General features: G+C 36.8%; 1 protein-coding gene across 1 annotated transcript; it reads right to left on the bottom strand.

Moving 5' to 3' along the window:
• Positions 1 to 11,113: 11,113 nt before the first annotated feature.
• On the bottom strand, positions 11,114 to 19,518 carry rps15a (ribosomal protein S15a). The gene is made up of 5 exons (XM_067414519.1): positions 19,441 to 19,518; positions 18,693 to 18,830; positions 18,517 to 18,596; positions 14,916 to 15,001; positions 11,114 to 11,247 (listed from the first exon to the last, which is right to left on the bottom strand). The coding sequence occupies exons 2-5, from the start codon at positions 18,823 to 18,825 to the stop codon at positions 11,154 to 11,156; spliced, it is 393 nt and encodes a 130-aa protein (XP_067270620.1). The 5' UTR covers positions 18,826 to 18,830; positions 19,441 to 19,518; the 3' UTR covers positions 11,114 to 11,153.
• Between the last annotated feature and the right edge of the window lie 214 nt (positions 19,519 to 19,732).

Genomic DNA, 19,732 nt, shown 5'->3' with positions numbered 1-19,732 from the left:
TGACCATGTCCATCCCTTAAAGACCACCATGTACCCATCCTCTGATAGCTACTTCCAGCATTCCAGCAAGCTTGAATCATTTCAAATTGTTTTCTTGAACATGACAATGAGTTCACTGTACTAAAATGGCCCCCACAGTCACCAGATCTCAACCCAATAGAGCATCTTTGGGATGCGGTGGAACGGGAGCTTCATGCTCTGGATGTGCATCCCACAAATCTCTATCAATTGCAAGATGCTATCCTATCAATATGGGCCAACATTTCTAAAGAATGCTTTCAGCACCTTGTTGGATCAATGCCATGTAGAATTAAGGCAGTTCTGAAGGTGAAAGGGGGTCAAACACAGTATTAGTATGGTGTTCCTAATAATCCTTTAGGTAAGATGGACCAAGATAAAAGATGGACCTGAGCCGTATCTGGACTTAAAGGTGGGCTCTTTAGTCTTTAGACTTGGTAAGTAACCATCCAGAACACCCAATCATTTGCAAAATAACTACTACAAACTGCACAAAAGATTTTTGATTGTAACGACCAAGCACGAACCAATCACATTTTTCTGAAAATAAGAACAATATTCTAGTAGCTTAGACCAAATAAATCATCCCTGACTGATCATTTAGGCTGCTCTTTCAGTGTGCCCTTGGTTGATCCTGTTGAAGAGAGCCATCTTTCTCCTGTTTTCCCTGCTGCCAAGGAGATGTGTGAATGAACAGGGAAAATTACACTCTCTGAGACCCTGCTAATGAAGTCATCTCCCTCGGCCCAGCCAGCCAGTCAACTTTTTAATTAGTAACTAATCAAGTCAATACAAAACTCACCAATGAAAAACAGGCTGGCTATGGCCTATACACACACAAACCTACGTCCTTTTTTCCCATGCAGCGATAATATTTACAGACTCCTCTCCTTTGGCAGCGTGGGTTTAGATTACATTAATTACTTGGGCCTTAGACGGAATTAGTGAAACGTGATCTCCAGTGTATTGGCTGTACAAAACAGAAAGAGTCGTTCTACTGTCTGAACACAGGGGCACAGATAGGGAAAGTGAAGTCAGAGCAGCTGCCTGGGAGAGTATACACAAATACACAAACAGCCCCCAGGAGATACATCTGACACTGCGTGAACACAATCTTCCCTTCAATCATTCAGCTCTCACTCATGCAAGCAGGACAATTATGTACAGTGAATTTGGCTACTCTGGAGGAGACCTTTAAATGAGACAGAATTGTGTAGTTATCAAGTAAGAGGAAATATATTACTAAATAAAAGAATGAAAAAAATGCATTCCTTGGTCAGTCACAATCTGTAGTCCAAATTTTTGTATAATGATTTTCTCAACAGCCGTTTATGAAAACTAATCATTTACAGCACCCCTTACAAATGTTCAGTGTACACTACAGTCTCCAGGTTCACGACATCCTAACCAATTTACCTATTTAGAAAAGAGGAGTGTCTGACCAACTGAGATATCAGTACAGACATGACGGTTATTTTATCAAGATTTATCGTAGTACTAACACCTTGAGCGTATATTGACACATTTGTTTAGTTGTTTTTGTCTTTTGGGATTCTTACAGCATGTGGACCTTAAAACAGTGACATGGAACATTAGACTTAATCAGATAGCTGTGTTAGATTTGTGTCTCGCATATCTTTTTCTTTAACATAATACAGTTATTTGGGGCATTAGAATAGCAGCATTCCTGTTTTGCTAATCTGCTTCTTGTGATGATTCTGGTTCTTTAATAGTTCTTTTGCAAAAACAAATCCAGTAATTTATGGTGCTGTGGCCTACCGTTGTTCTGCAAATTTTCACAGGTGAAACCGCTTAAGAAAACCCTTTTAATTTTAGTTCTTTGGCTATTTTCTTAAAGACACTTTCTACTTTTTGAAGCTCAACAATCTTTTGCTGCACATAAGAACTAGGCTATATTCTTTAGTTTTACTCATTGTGATACATTTTTTGGCCTTTTTTTCTAGCTATAAAAAATAGGAGTAATAGCTACAAAGTAAAAGTTCATGTTCCTAGTCACCCTGATGTACTAAAAAACAACAAAATGTAAATATACTTCAGATATTTTACTCCTAAAAATTTCTAGGGGTGTCAATAATTGTGGCTAACATGTTTTGAATAAAACATTTCATGATGTTTTTTACTTCAATTAAAGATATATATTATGCAGATAAATATATTTTTCATATTTGGTTCATTGTTTTGACACATGGCATTGTATGCTTATAAAAATTGTAGTTACAATTTAACAATTTTCGATTCCGACTTATGCCACTACAAAAACTGCAAGTCTAACTAATATAAAAGAATATTAAATACAAGTGAACAGACAGTACTAAAATAAGAACAGTGCAAATAATTAGGTGCTTAAAGTTTTTCAGGTACCGAAACGGAATAATCAAACAAAAAAAAACATTGCATAATATTCACTGTAAATTAAATATAGATTAATCATTGTTAAATCTACAAAAGTTATTTGGTCAATGTCAGTGAATGAATTTTTTGCCCCTTTTTATCTGCGATTAACTTTACTAACACAGATGGCAGCGAGTACACTGTAAAAAAAAAGGGCAAATTTTGAACTTTTGCAGTACAATCGACTTGGATGTTTAAGTTATTTCAACTTAAATTATGTTAAACTGACTTAAAAAAAATTGTTACATCTTATATAACTAATAAAAAGTTTAACATTTCTTAACTTATTTTGATGAGTTAAAACAATGTAAAAACATATGTTGTCATAACTTATTGAACATATAATTTTTTACAGTGTAGGCTATTAACCGACTGTTATTTACTATGATACTCACCAAGCTGGCTATTTTGCCATACTTTTATGTGAGCGTTCTATATGAATGACATCAGGGGCTAGTTGCATAAACTACTTAGGTCTTAAAGGAACTGTATGTAAGAAATGTATTTCAATGAATCATAAAATGGCCCTGATATGTCTCTAGACATTAAGAAATCATGTTCATTTCAAATACTCATGTCACTGACAACAAGTCCGGCCAGGATATTGTCATTTAAAAGTTGTTGTTGCAGCCCTCAACTGATGTTGATGTTGATGTGTTGTGTTTTGGCCTGAAGCTCCACCCTCCACCTATCGACCAATCACGAAGTCAGTAGTGTTTGGGCATCCAGGTTGCCAGCTCTGCTCTAGTTACCACAGCTGAAGATCTACAAACGTTCCTGCTGATCCTGCAGGCAACCTCGAGTCAGGGGGGAGAGGGAGAGGTGATAGTTATTGCAGTACCAGTTTTGGCCACAATCTTACATACACTTACTTTAAAAGTCATTAATTAATTTATTTTTTTCCAAGACAATTTTTTTAAAGTAAATTACATAGAAAGGTACATTGGTCTCATTTGAACTGAAAAAGTGCAGTAACCATGATTAGCCTACCTCTTAACTAACTGCTAGTTCGTCAAAAAGTTCTTAAGACACAGTCTTAACATATATTGGCTAATTTGCAACTGGCCCCAGATGCGTCGTGTTCTCAAGTTCAAGAGGCAGTGCAAAACAGTGAATCTAATCACCTATTCAAAAAGTTAATTTCAAGAATTAAAAAAGTGCCGTCGATGTGTTTTGCTGTAAAAACGGAGTAGCCTAAAACAGAAGGACAATATATTTCTCTCCATAAGAACAAACTTCACACAGAAAGAAAAATATTGAAGAATGGCTATACACACTCTTCCATCCTAGGGTGAAGTCATTATGTAAATCCATTAACAACGATGTAAGACAAAATTATAATGGAATATCACGGAGCTCTGTGACACGGCAGGATTTCGAACAGCAAATTTGTGGCCTTTTTATTCTTACTTGCCTGTGTTTTGCAATAACTTTAATATAATATTCAACATTAATACATAAACAATGTTGATAAACAATGGCAACAGTTTGGGGGTGAAATGGAAGTAGCAAATTACATTTTAGGGTGGTACCCGGACTAGCCTACTTCGCAGCAATAATTGTTCAGAAAATGTAGCCTATAGAAAGTTAAAAGCAGCTATTCCCCCCACCCCACCCTCAGCCATACATTATCCTAAAGCAGTAGGCTACAGAATGCCGTTTCCCAGCATAAGCACTTAAATAGATATCTGGGCACCTGATTGACATTTTAATCATTATTTATTTATTCATTGGAATCTGCAGCAGATGGTTTGATAACGAAAGCATTAGATCAACACTTTCAAGACTCACTTTGGCACATTCCGACATTACAAAGCTAATTCTGTTATCAGCCAGACCAATCTTAATTGGGGTTTTAAGCCTTTCAAACATGGCTAGAGAGCACTGATACACGAGCTGGCCTTGTGTCACTGCTGTTAATGTCAGGAAAGCCGCTACTGCCCCCAAGCGCTCATCTAAAGAACTGCTTTCTTTGGATAGACGCCATGAAAGGCAAAAAAAAACTGCCTCACAGCATGGATCAAACCAAGGGGTCTGTGTTTAGTTAATCAGTATCTTACATATATTTATTGCTGTTAGATATCGTAGCGAAACCGTATTTGTCAAATAAGGGCACTGAAAAAAGATAAGAGTTTTTTAATCGCTTATTAGGCTAATTGAAGTTGAACTACCTTGTTTGCTAGCATTTAACATTACCAATGACAAGTTTTGAAGGATTTGTAAAGGGATAGTTCTCTCTCAAAAATAGCATTTTGTCATGATTTACTCACCTTCATGCTGTTACAAATCTGTAAAACTTCTTGAAAAACAAAAGATATTCTAAAAAATAAAATAAGAAATCTTATTTGTTTTTGTCTGTAGAATGAGTAAATCGTCCAATCCTGTTTGTCTAATGTTCTTCAAAATGGTTTTGTGTCCTGCTAAATAAAGAACGTCATATGGGTTTGGAGAGTCAATCTTCATGACAGAGTTTTGAACTATCAGAACTATCCCTTTAAAAGAGTGATTCAGCCATTTTTCAGTGGATAATGTTTGATTTAGGGAGAGCTTGATCAGAGTCTAAGAGATGAAGGGAGTTTAATGCTGCCCAACTCATGAAACAGAATCCTCTTGTTCTCAGTCCCTTGAAGCCTGTTTTTCACAACTATGGACCACAAATACCTTCAAGACAAAAATTCATTTGAAACAAACTGTCAAAGTGTTTGAGTGTTCGATGGCAAGAGGTTGTTTACTCACACGCCTCTCTTAGAAAAACAAGTCCTTACCAGCGTTTTCTGAAGTCCACAGAGCACACTCTGTTCAGCCCTCGCAGTCTGCCCACGTCCTGAACATCACCTTGGGTCCAGACGGGCCTTCTGCCTCTGTAAACAGCTCTCCTCACAGCTCAGCCCAGCTAGCGCTCATTCATTCTTACCTCCAGCATCATACAAAATGTCACCTCATCTGGATTCATTCATAAATGATGATGATTAGCTCCTGGTTTGTTTTCAACCTCTCTGAGATGAACAGGAGGGTCGGCTGCCCTTCCACTGCCATTGTGCTAATTGACTCATCAGTTCCGTGCTTGGCCCGGCCAAACCGGCCATTTCAGCTAATGCCGACAATGGTTCTCTGACAGGCAGGAGGGCCGGCCTTCTGTACTCTGCTTGGTCTCTACAGGACGCCTGCTCTCATCACGCTCTGAGATAGGCCACTACTACTATGCTAAATGGTATAAAGAAAAAACAGTGACTGACTAAACCTTCACATGACCTAGAATGAAAATTCATGATTTAAACTCATATAATTTTTGTTTTTCGTCAGTGGAACACTATATGCAGAAATACTGAATTATGTAGGCCTACATGAAAGTTATTCCATATTAATAGGAAGATTATAACACTGTGAACAGATCTGTAGAAAACAGAACCTGAGAACCATAAAAAAGACCTTTTCATTCGGTCATTCGGGTTTGGAACAACATTGAATAAACAACTTTAAAGTTTGTGCATTGTCTGGAATGAAAATACATTTTATAATTCGTAGAAAAATTATAATATTTTTCTGCTGTTGATCTTATTCGTGAATACTTCCATGTATGTTTTTGAGGATGTAAATTTGGAATATTTTTTCATATAAACCCAGCCACTTTCTTTCAACCGACTTACAAGATCACATTCATATCTGCCTTCCTCCAATCAACAACCAATAGAATCAAGTCCCACACTACATTTTACTACAATATAATCGACTAAAATCGCATGTTTATCACAATATTGGGGGGTCTGTTGCTACTTTCGTTTCATTGCAACATTGCAAAAATTATGAATTGTGGAAAAAAGCTGCATCCACCAGATGGTGGCCTTCCAAAACCTCGTCTCCCATTTTAGGACACAGTAAATAGCGATACATGCTCAGGTTCTACAATGGAGAAAGGAGAACTGCAACACAGTTCAAGCCAGTTTCCCTGATAGTTTTGATAACATTTCTTGGTCAGTTCTTCACTGTTGCTGAAAGCACCTATTAGGAAGTCTGAGATGGAGTGAGCACTATAGCGGAGCCATCTATTTACAGCATCTGTTTGTGCTCAAGCCCCAGGCTGTCAACCACTTTCTGTTTCTTCCTCTCTGTTGCATCGTTTTAATTACTAGTTGTGTTGTCATTGTCAGCAGACTCTGTCTGCTACAATCTTCTCCTTTGTCTGAGTTTTCCTTGAAAATATCCTTGAGTGCATTGAGTACTTCTATCATTTCCGTTCTATACTGCAGTAGTCAATCGAGTCGTCACTTTTATTTATATAGCACTTTTTACAATTCAAAAGAAGCTTTACAGGGAAAATAATGCAACAAAGATTGTTTTGGCTCCACAGCAGCTCTAGAAGAAAATAGTATCATTGTTCTAAGTAAATTCAGTGTTGATTTATTACCATTGTAAAAATCATTAGTTATTAATTGACTTAATTTAAAAGAAAACAGTGATGTCATCATCCAGCTCAGCTTAGTAACACATACAGTTTAAGATGATATGTTACTAAGTCATTTGAAAGGCGCAGTTGCATCTCCTACTCTGCAAATGAGCTATTTTACCATCCATTCAACAGCCATCCACCCTATAGTTATATGACATTTGGCCAGTGATTATAGGCTGGAAACTTCAGAAGGCGCATAAAATGAGGCACTACTAATAGAATTATAATGATTATAATAATTTAGTCTTAAAAGATTACTTGGTATTATTGTGCCATACCATATATGACAATAAACTATTTTAAAAGCATAACCTTTTATATTTTTATTTTATTTTATATATTTGTATATATGCTTTTTATACATCTTGTTTCTTTTTTAATGTTTTTAATGTATTTTTTTGAATTATTTGAAAAGTCAATGGACGAGCTAAGATTAATTAAATAAAAAACTTTTAATTTATTGATCATTAAAATAATTGATTGTATATTTGTAATCTGAATTTTTCAAATAAAAAGAAAATTTGCCCACATGTGAAAGAAATATGCATGCTTGCAAATGAACTGAGTTTTTTATTTACTTGCAGGCAGAATGTAAACTGCTATGCATTTCATTAAGGCGGACAGGCAAATGACTTCCCTAAAACATATGAAGGCTTTATTCTCTGTTAATGGCATAATCTACATTTTTAATTCATGTAATCATTTACTTAAGCAACAGACTCTAATGAATCAGGTCCTCTGGTTATGAAGTGAACTATAAAAACCATGTTTTTTTTAAGCATTACATCTAATATATGCACGCAGGATATGAATCAGGGAAATGTCACTTTAATCAGAGCATTAAGTTTGATTAATGATGTAATTATGGGTGTTAAATGGTGACTGACGTGTTTTGGGCAGACTGTTCACTTCTGCATCAGCAGGGCATTGTGAAAAACCATCAAGGCATTGAAGAGGAGCCCAGCCAAAAGAATAACCATATACTGTAGGCTGGTGCTCATTACAGCAGTGGCATCTGTGAGATTCAACGCAATACCCCATCAGCCCACAGAGAAGGTCCCGTCACACAGAGACGCACGACCAAATGGGCCTGAACACCCCACATCTAGTCATCACAGAAGCCCTTAGCCAGCAGGGGCAATGGCCTGGGCCTGATTACTGTCTTCAGCAGCGAATGCACATGTGATATTACAGCTTCTATACTTGATAGAAAAGTTATTATAGATGCCCAGAAGGAAGAAATGGTGGCAGCATTTTTAATACATACTGGCTGTTTTGTTGCATTATAAGTCAGCGACTTTGTACATTTTTAGTAATGCAGAGCTGAAACCTCTTCAAATGATTTGGTTTCAAAACTTTAGCCTCAAAATATTCAGTTTCCAAAAAGAAATGTAGATGCTGACCTGCTGTTGTTTCCCCATGCAGTAAATCATAAATACCAACCTCAATTTGATTTACAAGTTAAGCCTGCTGCAGACTCAAGAGACAAATTCAGTCAGTATTAATTATGTACTCTGAATGTTAGGAAAATAAGCACTTGCTTCCAACATAGCTTCCTCCGGAGAAGAATAGTTCTCACAGCCAAGGCAGGTGAGTGGTACAGAAAAAAAGACAAAAAAACAGACAAGCCTTCTCTTTTGACTCATCTCCGGTAAACTGGTTGTCATGGCAGGAAGGAATCCAGCTGCTAGACAGACAGATACTTAGTGATGGGTGCTCATGTCTAGATGGGAAGCCTTGTCCTGTTCATTTCTTCACCATTGCTACATCATTACTGTTCACTAATTTTAATCTAAGGAAACGGTCCCTTACCCTTTGGATCCACAGACTAGGCTCAAGCTAGTCCCAGACTAAAGTACATGTTTGAGCTGTTTTAACTTAAAGAACCTTGCACAGACATATCTTAAAATATGTCAGTGCCATTGTTTTGTTTCAAGTACACCTGTAACGTTTTCAAGGCACGTTTATAAAAGCTATACTTAAATACCCTAATTGAACTAAGGCCTAATCCTGGATTACTTTAAACCGCGTGTGTGCGTGTGTGTAACCAGGCATTAAAGAGTCATGTAGTGAGGCAAAAACAAGTAGATTTATCTGGGGCTTAAGCAAAAACAAAAATAAATGAACCGCTCCCAAAATCCTAAATGGGCAAACATGCCCCTGTATAAGTTTTTGTTTGTTGTAGATATATAGATGTTTTCTGTTTTACCAACAAAAACCATTTCAAAAGCAACTGAGTGGTTTCGTTCCTGAATGTTACGCACTATTTTGAAATGAATGATTCAAAGATAAAATTTAATTACTTATTAAAGGCACAAACAAAACAATCACTAGAACAATATTATTTTGGCGTTTTGTGTACTAGCCTACTTCCAAGAATAAATCCAGAAAAATAACCAGGATAAGGACCGTGTCCGTGCCTCAGCTATCAATTAGACCCCATTGAAACACCAAAGATGCTTAATGCATTATTTGTATTAGACCGGTGAGCAACTGTTTGGATACATTAATTGACAGAAAACCAATTATATAGCTTAACATTGTCTTATTGTTTAAATAACTCATGTTTTACCAAACCCAATATCAATCCAGCTTACTGCAGTGTGCAACAAGTGTCTCAAGCAAACGCACAGTAGCATTATAACTTTCAACATACCCAAAAAATGACTTATGATAAAACAGCAGTGCATATTCATGACCGAAAAAAGAGATGCAGCATAAAAGCGCCGCAAAATCCAGGCGTCAAGCTACGCTTTTGTTTTGAATAAGCGACCTCTAGCGGTGAAAACTTACATATTCTGGCTAATCTACGATTTAATTTACCTCATTTCTTATTACAAAATTTTACAAACATTCACCTCATGATATGAAAATTCAACAATCTTAGTCTTTATTTATTAAATGCATTTAATAGTCTTACATTAAACCACATTTAATAAGGTTGGAAAAACATTTCCTCTTATAGGTAAAAATATTTTTTACCCAGATAAATTGATCTTTCACACCAACTGATTAGGCCAGTGCTTGATATTTTTGACATGCTAGTAGTTGAACCTGCAGCTTTGACAAAATGACATTAATGTAAAAATCTTCAAAAATGTGTCAGGACAAACAGCACCAAAAGTGGTTCATAGACATGAGAATGGGCAGCAAATGCTTCTTGCAAGACTACAAAAAATTTGTGAGATTTTCATAAAATGAGGATTACCTACCTTTTGGACATGACCATGGACAGCCCCATGTATCAAGCAACAAAACGGCACAGCACCTTCTGCTGGCAGATATAAGCAAATGACCATGCTCACCTCAATTGGGATTGAGAAAGATGCTGAAAATCATTTAAGCAGTGGTGAGTTATGTTACTTAAGTGTGTGTGTGTGTGTGTATATATATATATATATATATATATATATATATATATACACATACACACACACATACACATTACATACAATAATTAAACTATTTCAAGCTACTATTGTAAAGTCAGTTAAAGTCAAGTGCCATATGCTTGATAAAATAAAATGTTTTCCATCCTTCTACACAACTACCCTGAAGAGCTGGACTTCAATAAGTTCTGAAAATCTACTGTTTAGTGTAATATTTACAAATCATAATATCAGAAGCCCCACGCCTATATTTAGAGACTTTTAAACTTCAAACCACCTGACTCTGAAGCAAGTACCAACTGCCAATTATTTCACATGCTCAAAGTATGAGGACTTTTTCCCTCTGACAGGCTCACAGTTGAGAATCTCTCCCCAAATCAGTCTAGTCAAGATTAGCCATGAATACATCAAGGAATGTGGATTTCAATGTGAACCCCATTAACACGCACTCATTGCATTCCTCTTGCAGTTGCTAGTCATGAAATATTGCCACTCAAGTTAAACTGAAAGCCAGTGATTGGAGTCACTGCATCGCTGTTAAAAAGTGTCACAAATATGCTGGTCCCAGAAAAACAGACATTAAAGTCTCAAACTTTAATTAAAGTTTTAAAGCTTCTAAACTATAAACAGTGAATGAAAGCCTTTCTTCTAGATCGGTTTATATACAATTAAATACTGTACTTCCAGCCAATTGAAAGAAGTGTCAATCACACTAATCAGCAGAACAATTGTTTTCACTTGCGGTCTGCATCGTGTCTTCTCAATAGTTTACATGTGTTCCTTTTGCTCCTGGTGTTAATGAGAACATAGCATGTAATGCATTAAGAAAGCAAAGCACACATACAACTTATCTTCCACTGTGTTTATTTGTTGTCGACTTTACATGTTTAGAAAAAGAACCCAAGGATTTTTCCTCCTGTGTGTTTCCGTCTGGCCTCCTCATGGTCCATGATGCCAGCCGAGGTTGTCAAAACAATGAATCTGCAGAGAATTAAAAGAAATTAAAAAAACATTACCAGACTGTCCAGGATGGTGCTGCCCTTTAAATACATCTCATCCAATGCAGATGAAGTTCAGACCTGCAAACTCCTCAGAGCTGCATTTATTTAATTAAAAATGCAGTAAAAATCTGTTCGCTACATGAATATATAGTAAAGTGTCATTTATTTCTGTGATCAAAGCTGATTTTATCATAATTTCACCAGTCTTCAGTGTCACTAATCATTCTCATATTAGGATTTGATGCTCAACAAACTTTTTTTTATTATCAGTGTTGAAAACAGTTTTGCTGCTCATGATGCTGTTTCATTTTTGCAGAAACCGCCATACCATTCAAACATTTGTGGTCAAATTAAAAAAAAGAGAGAAATTAATACTTTTGTTGATCAGACATAGGCTACATTAAATTGATCACAAGTGATATTTGATTTATTACAAAAGATAATTTATTTAATAAATGCTGCCCATTGAACTCTCATTAAAGAATCCTGAAAAATTAAATCTATCATGGTTTCCAGAACATTTTTAAGCAGCACAACTGTTTTCAACAGATAATAATCAAAAATGTTTCTTGATTATGAAATCCTCATATGAGAATGATTAGTGAAGGATTATGTGACACTGAAGACTGGAGTAATGATGATAAACTCAGCTTTGATCACAGGAATAAACTACACCATTGATTCTCAAAGTGTGGTACGCAGGCTCCCACTAGTGGTACGGGGAGGAATCACTGAATTAAATATGAATTGGCTGTGATGGGAAGAGGTGGAGGTGGATAAATTATGAAAAGCTCTCTCACAGCGCTCGTTCCGTGGTGCTGTAGTTCTTGCTTTCGCTAGTCCAACTATTGTTCGCTCTATTACAACTACAAATTAGACCAGTATGCATCTTGTATTGCAGCCAATCAGCTTTCGTGTTATTGGCACGAGCCTCTTTCTGATCGTCCCCCAAAGACGCATAACAGATTTTATTCTTCAGCTGACCGTTCTTGCAGTTACACGATAGTGAAAGCAAAGGCGAATCTCTCACCATCTTGCATAATGACCAAATAAAAGTATAATATACCCGATTGCACAGAGTTAATAACAGTGATGTAAACGCCGAACTCCCGATGTCAGACTGCGTGCGTTTGCTGCCTGTCAGCGCTCGCGCGAGTGTATTGGATGTGGGTTTTTTTTTTTGGCTTATTAGCCTACTCTTGAACGATCAAATACACACATTATGCATATGTCTATATCTGACTTGAGTGAAAAAGTTTGGGACGTGTGAGTAAGTTCTGGATCTGTGCATTAGAAAGTTCTCAAAGTGAAAGCAAACTAATATAGCTTAATAACAACAAACGGGGAAAATAGCACACTTAAACACTGTTTGTAGACATGTATCTTTATGTTTTATTAATTTGTCCTATTCTGACAATAGCCTATTGTCATTTGTTAATAAGTAGGCCCTTATTAGTATTACAGACCAGTTTACTTGATTACTTAATTACTTGAAAACTTTTTACTTATATTAAGCAATTGCTTATTGCTGTGGTTTACTTGTAAGATTAGTCATATTTCCCACCCCAAGCGATAAAGATAGATAGCACACCACTGGACCAGCCTTTTTTCTTTGTTTTTTCTAATACCAAACAAGATTCATTAATTTTGTTTGTATTATTGCTATATGTGACTTGTTATGGTTAATGTGGCATCCTAATTATGAAAAAAATAAAAATGTTCGCAAATTTGTGGCTACCACAAAATAATTTTTTTTTTATATATATATATATATATATATATATATATGCTAATCCCGGTGGGATTGAGCTATGTATAATAAGATTACTAATACTTTGTTTAATTTAAATAAATGAATTCGCTCTGCAAGTAATTTAGTGATTCTGCATTTCTTTTTTATTGCGCAATATAGGTCTTAAATTTAATTCATAATGGTCTTAAAAATGGTCTTAAATCTGACTTGGTGAAACCTGCAGATACCCTGATTCAAAGTCCACCTTCAGCCCTGATTAAGACCATTGTTCTTGGGCTAAAGGTGGACTTTGAATCAGGGTATCTGCAGGTTTCACCAAGTCAAATGTGAGACTTTTTTTTGACCTTTTTAAGACCATTATGAATGGTCTTAAAAGGCTGGTTGATGTTCAAACTGTGCATTTATAGTTTAACAATAATAAATAAACTTATTTGGAATAAACTGCCTCGTTTTTTAACTTTAGCTAAATAGTTAGGCCTACTACGCTACTGTTTTTAAATGTTGGTCATTATGGTGGTACTTGGACAGAAAAATATTTTATGAGGTGGTACTTGGAGTAAAAAGCTTGAGAACCACTGAACTACACTATATTTCACATAGAAAAGGCTGTTTTCATTTGTAATGTTATTTCACAATATACTGCTTTAACTGTATTTTTGATAAAATAAATGCAGCTTTGTAGAGCAGAAGATAAACATTTAAAAAGCTGTCAGTTAGCACTGCATTATTCATATGATATAGGCCTACTTTATTTTCAATAAATAGCCTACATTGAGATGGATTGAAAAACACAAAGCATATATTGTCACCATCGTCTGATTGTCGTCGTCACGTTTCAGCTCATAACGATTGTTTTCCTTCAGCTGCAGCGTGAGTTTCTACGAATCCGCTTTTGGACTTTGTTAGACTGCCCTCCTCATATTTAGATGCGAATAAAAATGACAGGTCATGCATAGATTATTTTTTGCCTCTGAATTTAAATCTTGATGTATTCACACTGGTTTCTATGTATAAATACACTTGCCCATGACCTCAAGAAGCGCGCAATCAATCGAGGAAGAGAAAGCCATCTTTGGCGTCCCTGTTAACTTGCCCGCCCTCGCGCAGGTAACGCCGGTTCGAATCCTGCTTGCAGCGGGTCGACTAAGATCGGGGAGACCCAGTAAACGTGCTGGGGTAGATGAATAATTTCATCTATTATTTTAGATGAAAATGGTCTCAGAACGACATTTATCGCAATAATTTCTTGGCCAATTCATCGTCCAGCAAAATTTGTTATTGTGACAGGCCTACTGAATGTACAGCTTGTGTTATAAAAAAATTGCAAATAAAGCCGCATTTCATTCCATTGCCACTTCCTGATAACCTGGCGCTAAATAGCAGCAAGAAAAATCTTAGTCGCTGCAATAGAAGCCCCTTTATATAATAATTTTAGACTATAAATTCCTGCACCAGTGCATCCGGATGAAACAAACATGGTCATGTTATCTTCCTTTCTGAGGCAGAGAGCTGCTGTTTGGGAATGCAATCGTGTAAGATAGTTCTGGGAGTTAATTATACAGAACCACTTCGACAAGAGCCTTTGCTCAGGCATTTCAAAATAGACCGCATTTCAGATTCAGTGCAACAAGATTGGTCCACTGGTTGGCCCACTTATTGCACAGTCACATGACCTTTTTGATGGACATCGAGGAATTTATTCTGTAAAAACGTTTCAGTAGCAATTTGAACACGTCTTAGATACAATTACTGGACTATATGAATTGAGCGCACATTTTTTAATGCACATTTTAAAAATGTATGCACATCTTTGTGATTGTGATATTGGATTGTGAAAAAATGCATAAAGCTAAATATGAAACTGTAAATAATAACAAAACGAAGCATTTACTCACCCGAACTGTCGGGATGGGAGAAGGTTGTTCTGCCACTTCTCCAGATCCTTCAACTGCACATCAAACCGTGGGCTGATGACGCCACACTGCACCACAGATAAATTGTTCAGAAAGTGCTACAAACCATACTCATTTACATACAACATCAGTAGCAAAACCCATAGAAACAATTCAACATGGCTTGTCATGATGTTCTAAAATATTTTTCAAATTTTAACAGTGTAGGTTAGCCGAAACTATTCAATATCTTCTACCATATTGCTTAAATATAGTAACAGTAGCTGCATTTACATGGACCTTTATAATCTGATCATTCAATTAGAATGAATTGGCCAGATCGGATTCAAATGTAATTTGGATTGTAAGAGCGTATGAGGACCCTCATGCAATGTTAGATAGTAAGGAAGGTGAGAGGGATGTGTATCGGTTGGCAATGCAGAGGGATGGAGATGGAAAGGATGTGCAGGAGGTAAAGATAGAGACTTGGAAATGTTTTGACAGGTGTCAGGAGGGTGAGGGAAAGATGGAAGGAGTACTTTAAGGAACTGATAAATGAGGAAAATGAGTGTGAAAAGGTAAAGAAGGTGCAGGATTTTAAGTACTTAGGATCAACAGTCCAGAGAAATGGGTAGTGTGGAAAAGAGGTGAAGAAGTGTGTGCAGGCAGGTTGGAATGGGTGGAGAAAAGTGTCAGATCTGTTGTGTGATAGAGTACCAGCAAGAATGAAAGGAAAGGTGTACAGGACAGTAGTGAGACCAGCGATGTTGTATGGTTTGGAGACCGTTCAACTGAGATGGGAGGAAGAGCTAGAGGTAGAAAAGCTGAAGATGTTGAGGTTCTCTTTGGGAGTGATGAGGATGGATAGGATCAGGAATGAGTACATCAGAGGGACATACATGTGAAATGTTTTGGAGAAAGTTAGAGAGGCCAGGTTGAGATGGTTTGGACATGTTCAGAGGAGGGAGAGTGAATATATTGGTAAAAGGATGCTGAGGTTAGAGCTGCCAGGCAGGAGGTCAAGACGAAGACCAAAGAGGAGGTTTTTGGATGAAGTGAAGGAGGACATGAAGGTAGTCGGTCTGAGAGAAGAGGATAGGACTAGATGGAGGCAGATGAGTCTCTGTGGCGACCCCTTAAGGGAACAGCCGAAAGAAAAAGAAGAGGTGGTTTATTCCTTTTGTAATCCGATTGAGACAAACACTTGACCAGAATAAGAATGACTAACAGGTAGAGATTGACCGATATAACGGATTCCCTATATTTTCCCGATACTTAAGCATTTTTCCATAATCGGGTATTGGTTTTGTAATATCGTATTTCCCGATATATGACGCCATCTTGTGGACGTTTTGAGGACTGCATACAAGCACGCCATTAAAGGACTGGTCTAAGGGGAGATGAGTCAACAACAGTGTTCAAAGGTAAAATAATCCGCATCGCTTAATTAATAAACGTTGTTTAACATAACAGTAATGCACAGTTGAGATAACCACAAAAAAAAGATGTTATGAGATATGTAGTAATATAATAACTATAGCGCTAAGTAGAGACGAACTCGAAGACAAACTTATTTCTCTTTATGTGTTTATTCTCAGTCACATTCAGCCGCTCTCATGTTGCTCCAGCATATAGGCTAGTCACTGTACGTAAACAAGACTGACTCGTTTAAAACTCCTTAAATTATAATGTCTGCTATATAACATTTATATAATAAACATCTAATTAATTATAGCTCTGTGAAAATGAATCATTAGGCCTATCTCCACAAGCGTGCAAGTTAAACGCAGAGATGAAAACAGCGCTGTGTCATCAGAAATTTAATAGACTGACACAAATATACCGTACTAGATGAGACTGACTCTGTAAGAAAAATAAAACCCACGAACACGTCATGGCTATTACAATGTTTGCATATTCCAGGGAATATTCACTCTTTAGTCTATTAAACACAAACCTTTTAAAACTGTAGTTTAAAACAAATGCTTATATTTATGCTCAAAGTTATGGGGAGTGATAGACCCAACTCATTTATGTTCTTCATTTGAAAACAGACTTTATACATGTATGTTGCCTGTTGTTAATATGGCTGTATATATCAATAAAAAGGTGAAACAGCATTAATGTTAAAAAGACTTTGCACTATTTTAAATACAAAAAATTTCAGACTATTTATTGATGTAAATGTCTTTTTCAGTATGTAAGGGAGTGAAACGGCAAAAATTAGTGTTTAAAAAGCTCAGTTCAGTGATGTTGCTGTAAATGTAAAAAAACAAAACAGAAATAAATAAATAATTATATATATTAGTTATCGGCACGAACATGCAAATAATCGGTCGAACACTACTAACGTGCAGAACAAGCTGTTCTTCCTGTTGAATAAAGCATTATTAACGAGTGGCCTGTCTTCTGAAATTCTATTTCCACTTATCGTCTGTTAAGTGGAGCAGGACAGCGTCCCACCAGTCCTTGTTTCGGAATCTCTTCCACAGGCAAAATTTTAGGGGGCAAGTGGGGCAATTTTTTTTACAACTTGATCAATTCAAGCAGCAAGGCTTAACGCTTCATTGTGCTGGTCGTCACATAATTAGGGCCTGAAATAGATCAATATTAAGTCTGCTTTTTAGAACAAAAAAGGAGGATGGTTAGTATGCAATAACAGCGGGACGAAGATTATATCCGATCAGAAGCCTATGACAAATGCACACATCAACCCAATCACTTTATTTAGTGTTTCATGTAAACACTGTTCCAATTCAATCGGAATGAATTCATTTAGATTGAAGCAACAAGTGTCCATGTAAATGCAGCTAGAGATGACAAATCACCCATTTACCTAGTTGCTGTCCATTTTACTGGGCAGAACAGACTATTAAGGGTTACTTAAGTGATTTAGCATTAAGCTTTGTATTTAAACTAGGTCATTAATGTAGCAGAAATGTTAAATTATTTTTTAAATTTGGTGTCTTCTAGACAGAAAATGTGTTGCTCATGTGGATGAAAGACAACTCCCAGAATGCACTTGCTTCGCTGCCATACAAAGCCACTGTTGGATTACTAGATTACTTTCCCACTGCGTTCATTTTCATAAAATCAGTTCAGTTAGAGAACTGACACTGCAATTAAAAACTGAATGTGTCTGTTCAATACTGTGTGAGTGAGTCGAACGAGAGTTACGGTACAAATGCAGGAGTCAGATTTCATTCATCACGAGAGCTGAGGTAAGCGTGGACGCAGCAGTCATTAGCAGTGCGTGTTCAGTCTGCACGATCATTCTAATATACTCCCAGGGAATCTGCTAAAACACTGAAGTAACCCTTTAACCTTGGCACAAGGTACACCTACATGTCAGGAACTATCTAACAGAAAAGCACTTAAATTCACTGTTTGTGAAAAGTTACTATTCTTAATATTTTCCATTTTACAGTAATTGTTTATTAAAACCAATAAGGAAACTCAAGTTGTAGTATACTGTGAATATAGTAGATTGTAATCTCTCCATCCATGCAATAAAGCTCTATAGTTGCCACTTAATATAGTACCTCAAACTTAAGTGTAATTTTAGATGTGACCATTTAGTGAAGGTTTATTAAACCACACGTACCTTGTTCAGCCTCCCTGTGAGATTGACAACAATTTTTCCAGCTCTGTGATCGTCAATGATCTCAAATTCACCAATGTAACCTGCAGAAATCACACTTCAAGCTTGAGCAGTTTGTTTCACAAGAAAACTTCCAAGTCTGCTTTACATCACACTGAAAAGCTTGTGAGCGAACTTACCATGCTTCATCATCACAGTAAGAAAGCGCACTATAACTTTAGAGCAGGGCCTGATGAGAACCTGGCGTTTCCCACGTTTCTCAGCATTATTGATGCTTTTCAGCGCATCAGCGAGAACGTTCATGCGCACCATGATGCCTGTGGAGACACAAAACATGTTATTTATCCAACATTTAATAAATATATATCCGTTACACAGCATCATCTTCATTGCCATCGCCACAAACCAAACCGATACTTTTAACGTAAGTAGATATTGACAAAGCGGGTTAAGGACAAAACGACCGTTTCGCTTGAGTTACGTTAACGTTATAGAACTGCAAGTAAAAACTGTTTATCATTTTCTCCGGCACTATGCGCAATGTTTAACGCTTTGGTAGTGGGCGACTTAGTTAGCAAATTAAGCTATCTTGGTTTGTTTCCAAGCTCAATATTTCAACTTAGTAATAGCGTACATTTGTGATTGTAAATAAAGCACCGGACTGTTGGAGGGCTTCGGTTTGACTCGGGTTATTCGTGTCTGTCCCCCAGAATCATGGACAGAGGCACTACTGAATGGTGGAGGTTGGCGAATCATGATTATCAGGGAAATATATCCGTGCATACAGACAAGACTGATAAAATGACGGACAAATCTGGCTTCTAGGCTGTTCATAAACACATATTTCAGTCTAGCTGTGTTTGATATACAACGATGTCCGTGATTTTAAACAGATTATTCAAGCATTGTAGGATTCCTGAACCTTACCAGTTCTGCAATATGGCGGAAAGAGGAAGGAAGAGGGGCGCGCGGTGCGATTTGGGAAAAAATGTACTCTCGCGAGCACAGAAGAACTCCACGTGTTGAATCATCGATATGACTACAACGCCACCTACTTGTTTGGAGCGGCTCTTTGCTCTTTGCCAATAGAAACGTTTGTTTGTTTTACATAACCTACTGAACTGAACATTTACATCGTTTTCTTGTTTGATTTCTCTCTTTATAGTCTTTATATTTTACACAATTGTCTGTAGGCCTACTATTAATGTTCTAGTGCTAT

Source organism: Pseudorasbora parva, chromosome 2, assembly GCF_024679245.1.
Source record: "Pseudorasbora parva isolate DD20220531a chromosome 2, ASM2467924v1, whole genome shotgun sequence".
Lineage (NCBI taxonomy): Eukaryota > Metazoa > Chordata > Actinopteri > Cypriniformes > Gobionidae > Pseudorasbora > Pseudorasbora parva.
Note: the sequence above shows the minus strand (reverse complement) of the source record. Positions and strands in the feature narration are given on the sequence as shown.

Excerpts from the sequence above, each read along its gene's own strand:
- rps15a (XM_067414519.1), bottom strand. The coding sequence starts at position 18,825 with ATGGTGCGCATGAACGTTCTCGCTGATGCGCTGAAAAGCATCAATAAT. Across the intron at positions 15,002-18,516 it reads TCACAGGGAGGCTGAACAAG|TGTGGCGTCATCAGCCCACG; the intron begins GTACGTGTGGTT and ends TCTGTGGTGCAG. Across the intron at positions 11,248-14,915 it reads CTCCCATCCCGACAGTTCGG|ATTCATTGTTTTGACAACCT; the intron begins GTGAGTAAATGC and ends AATTCTCTGCAG.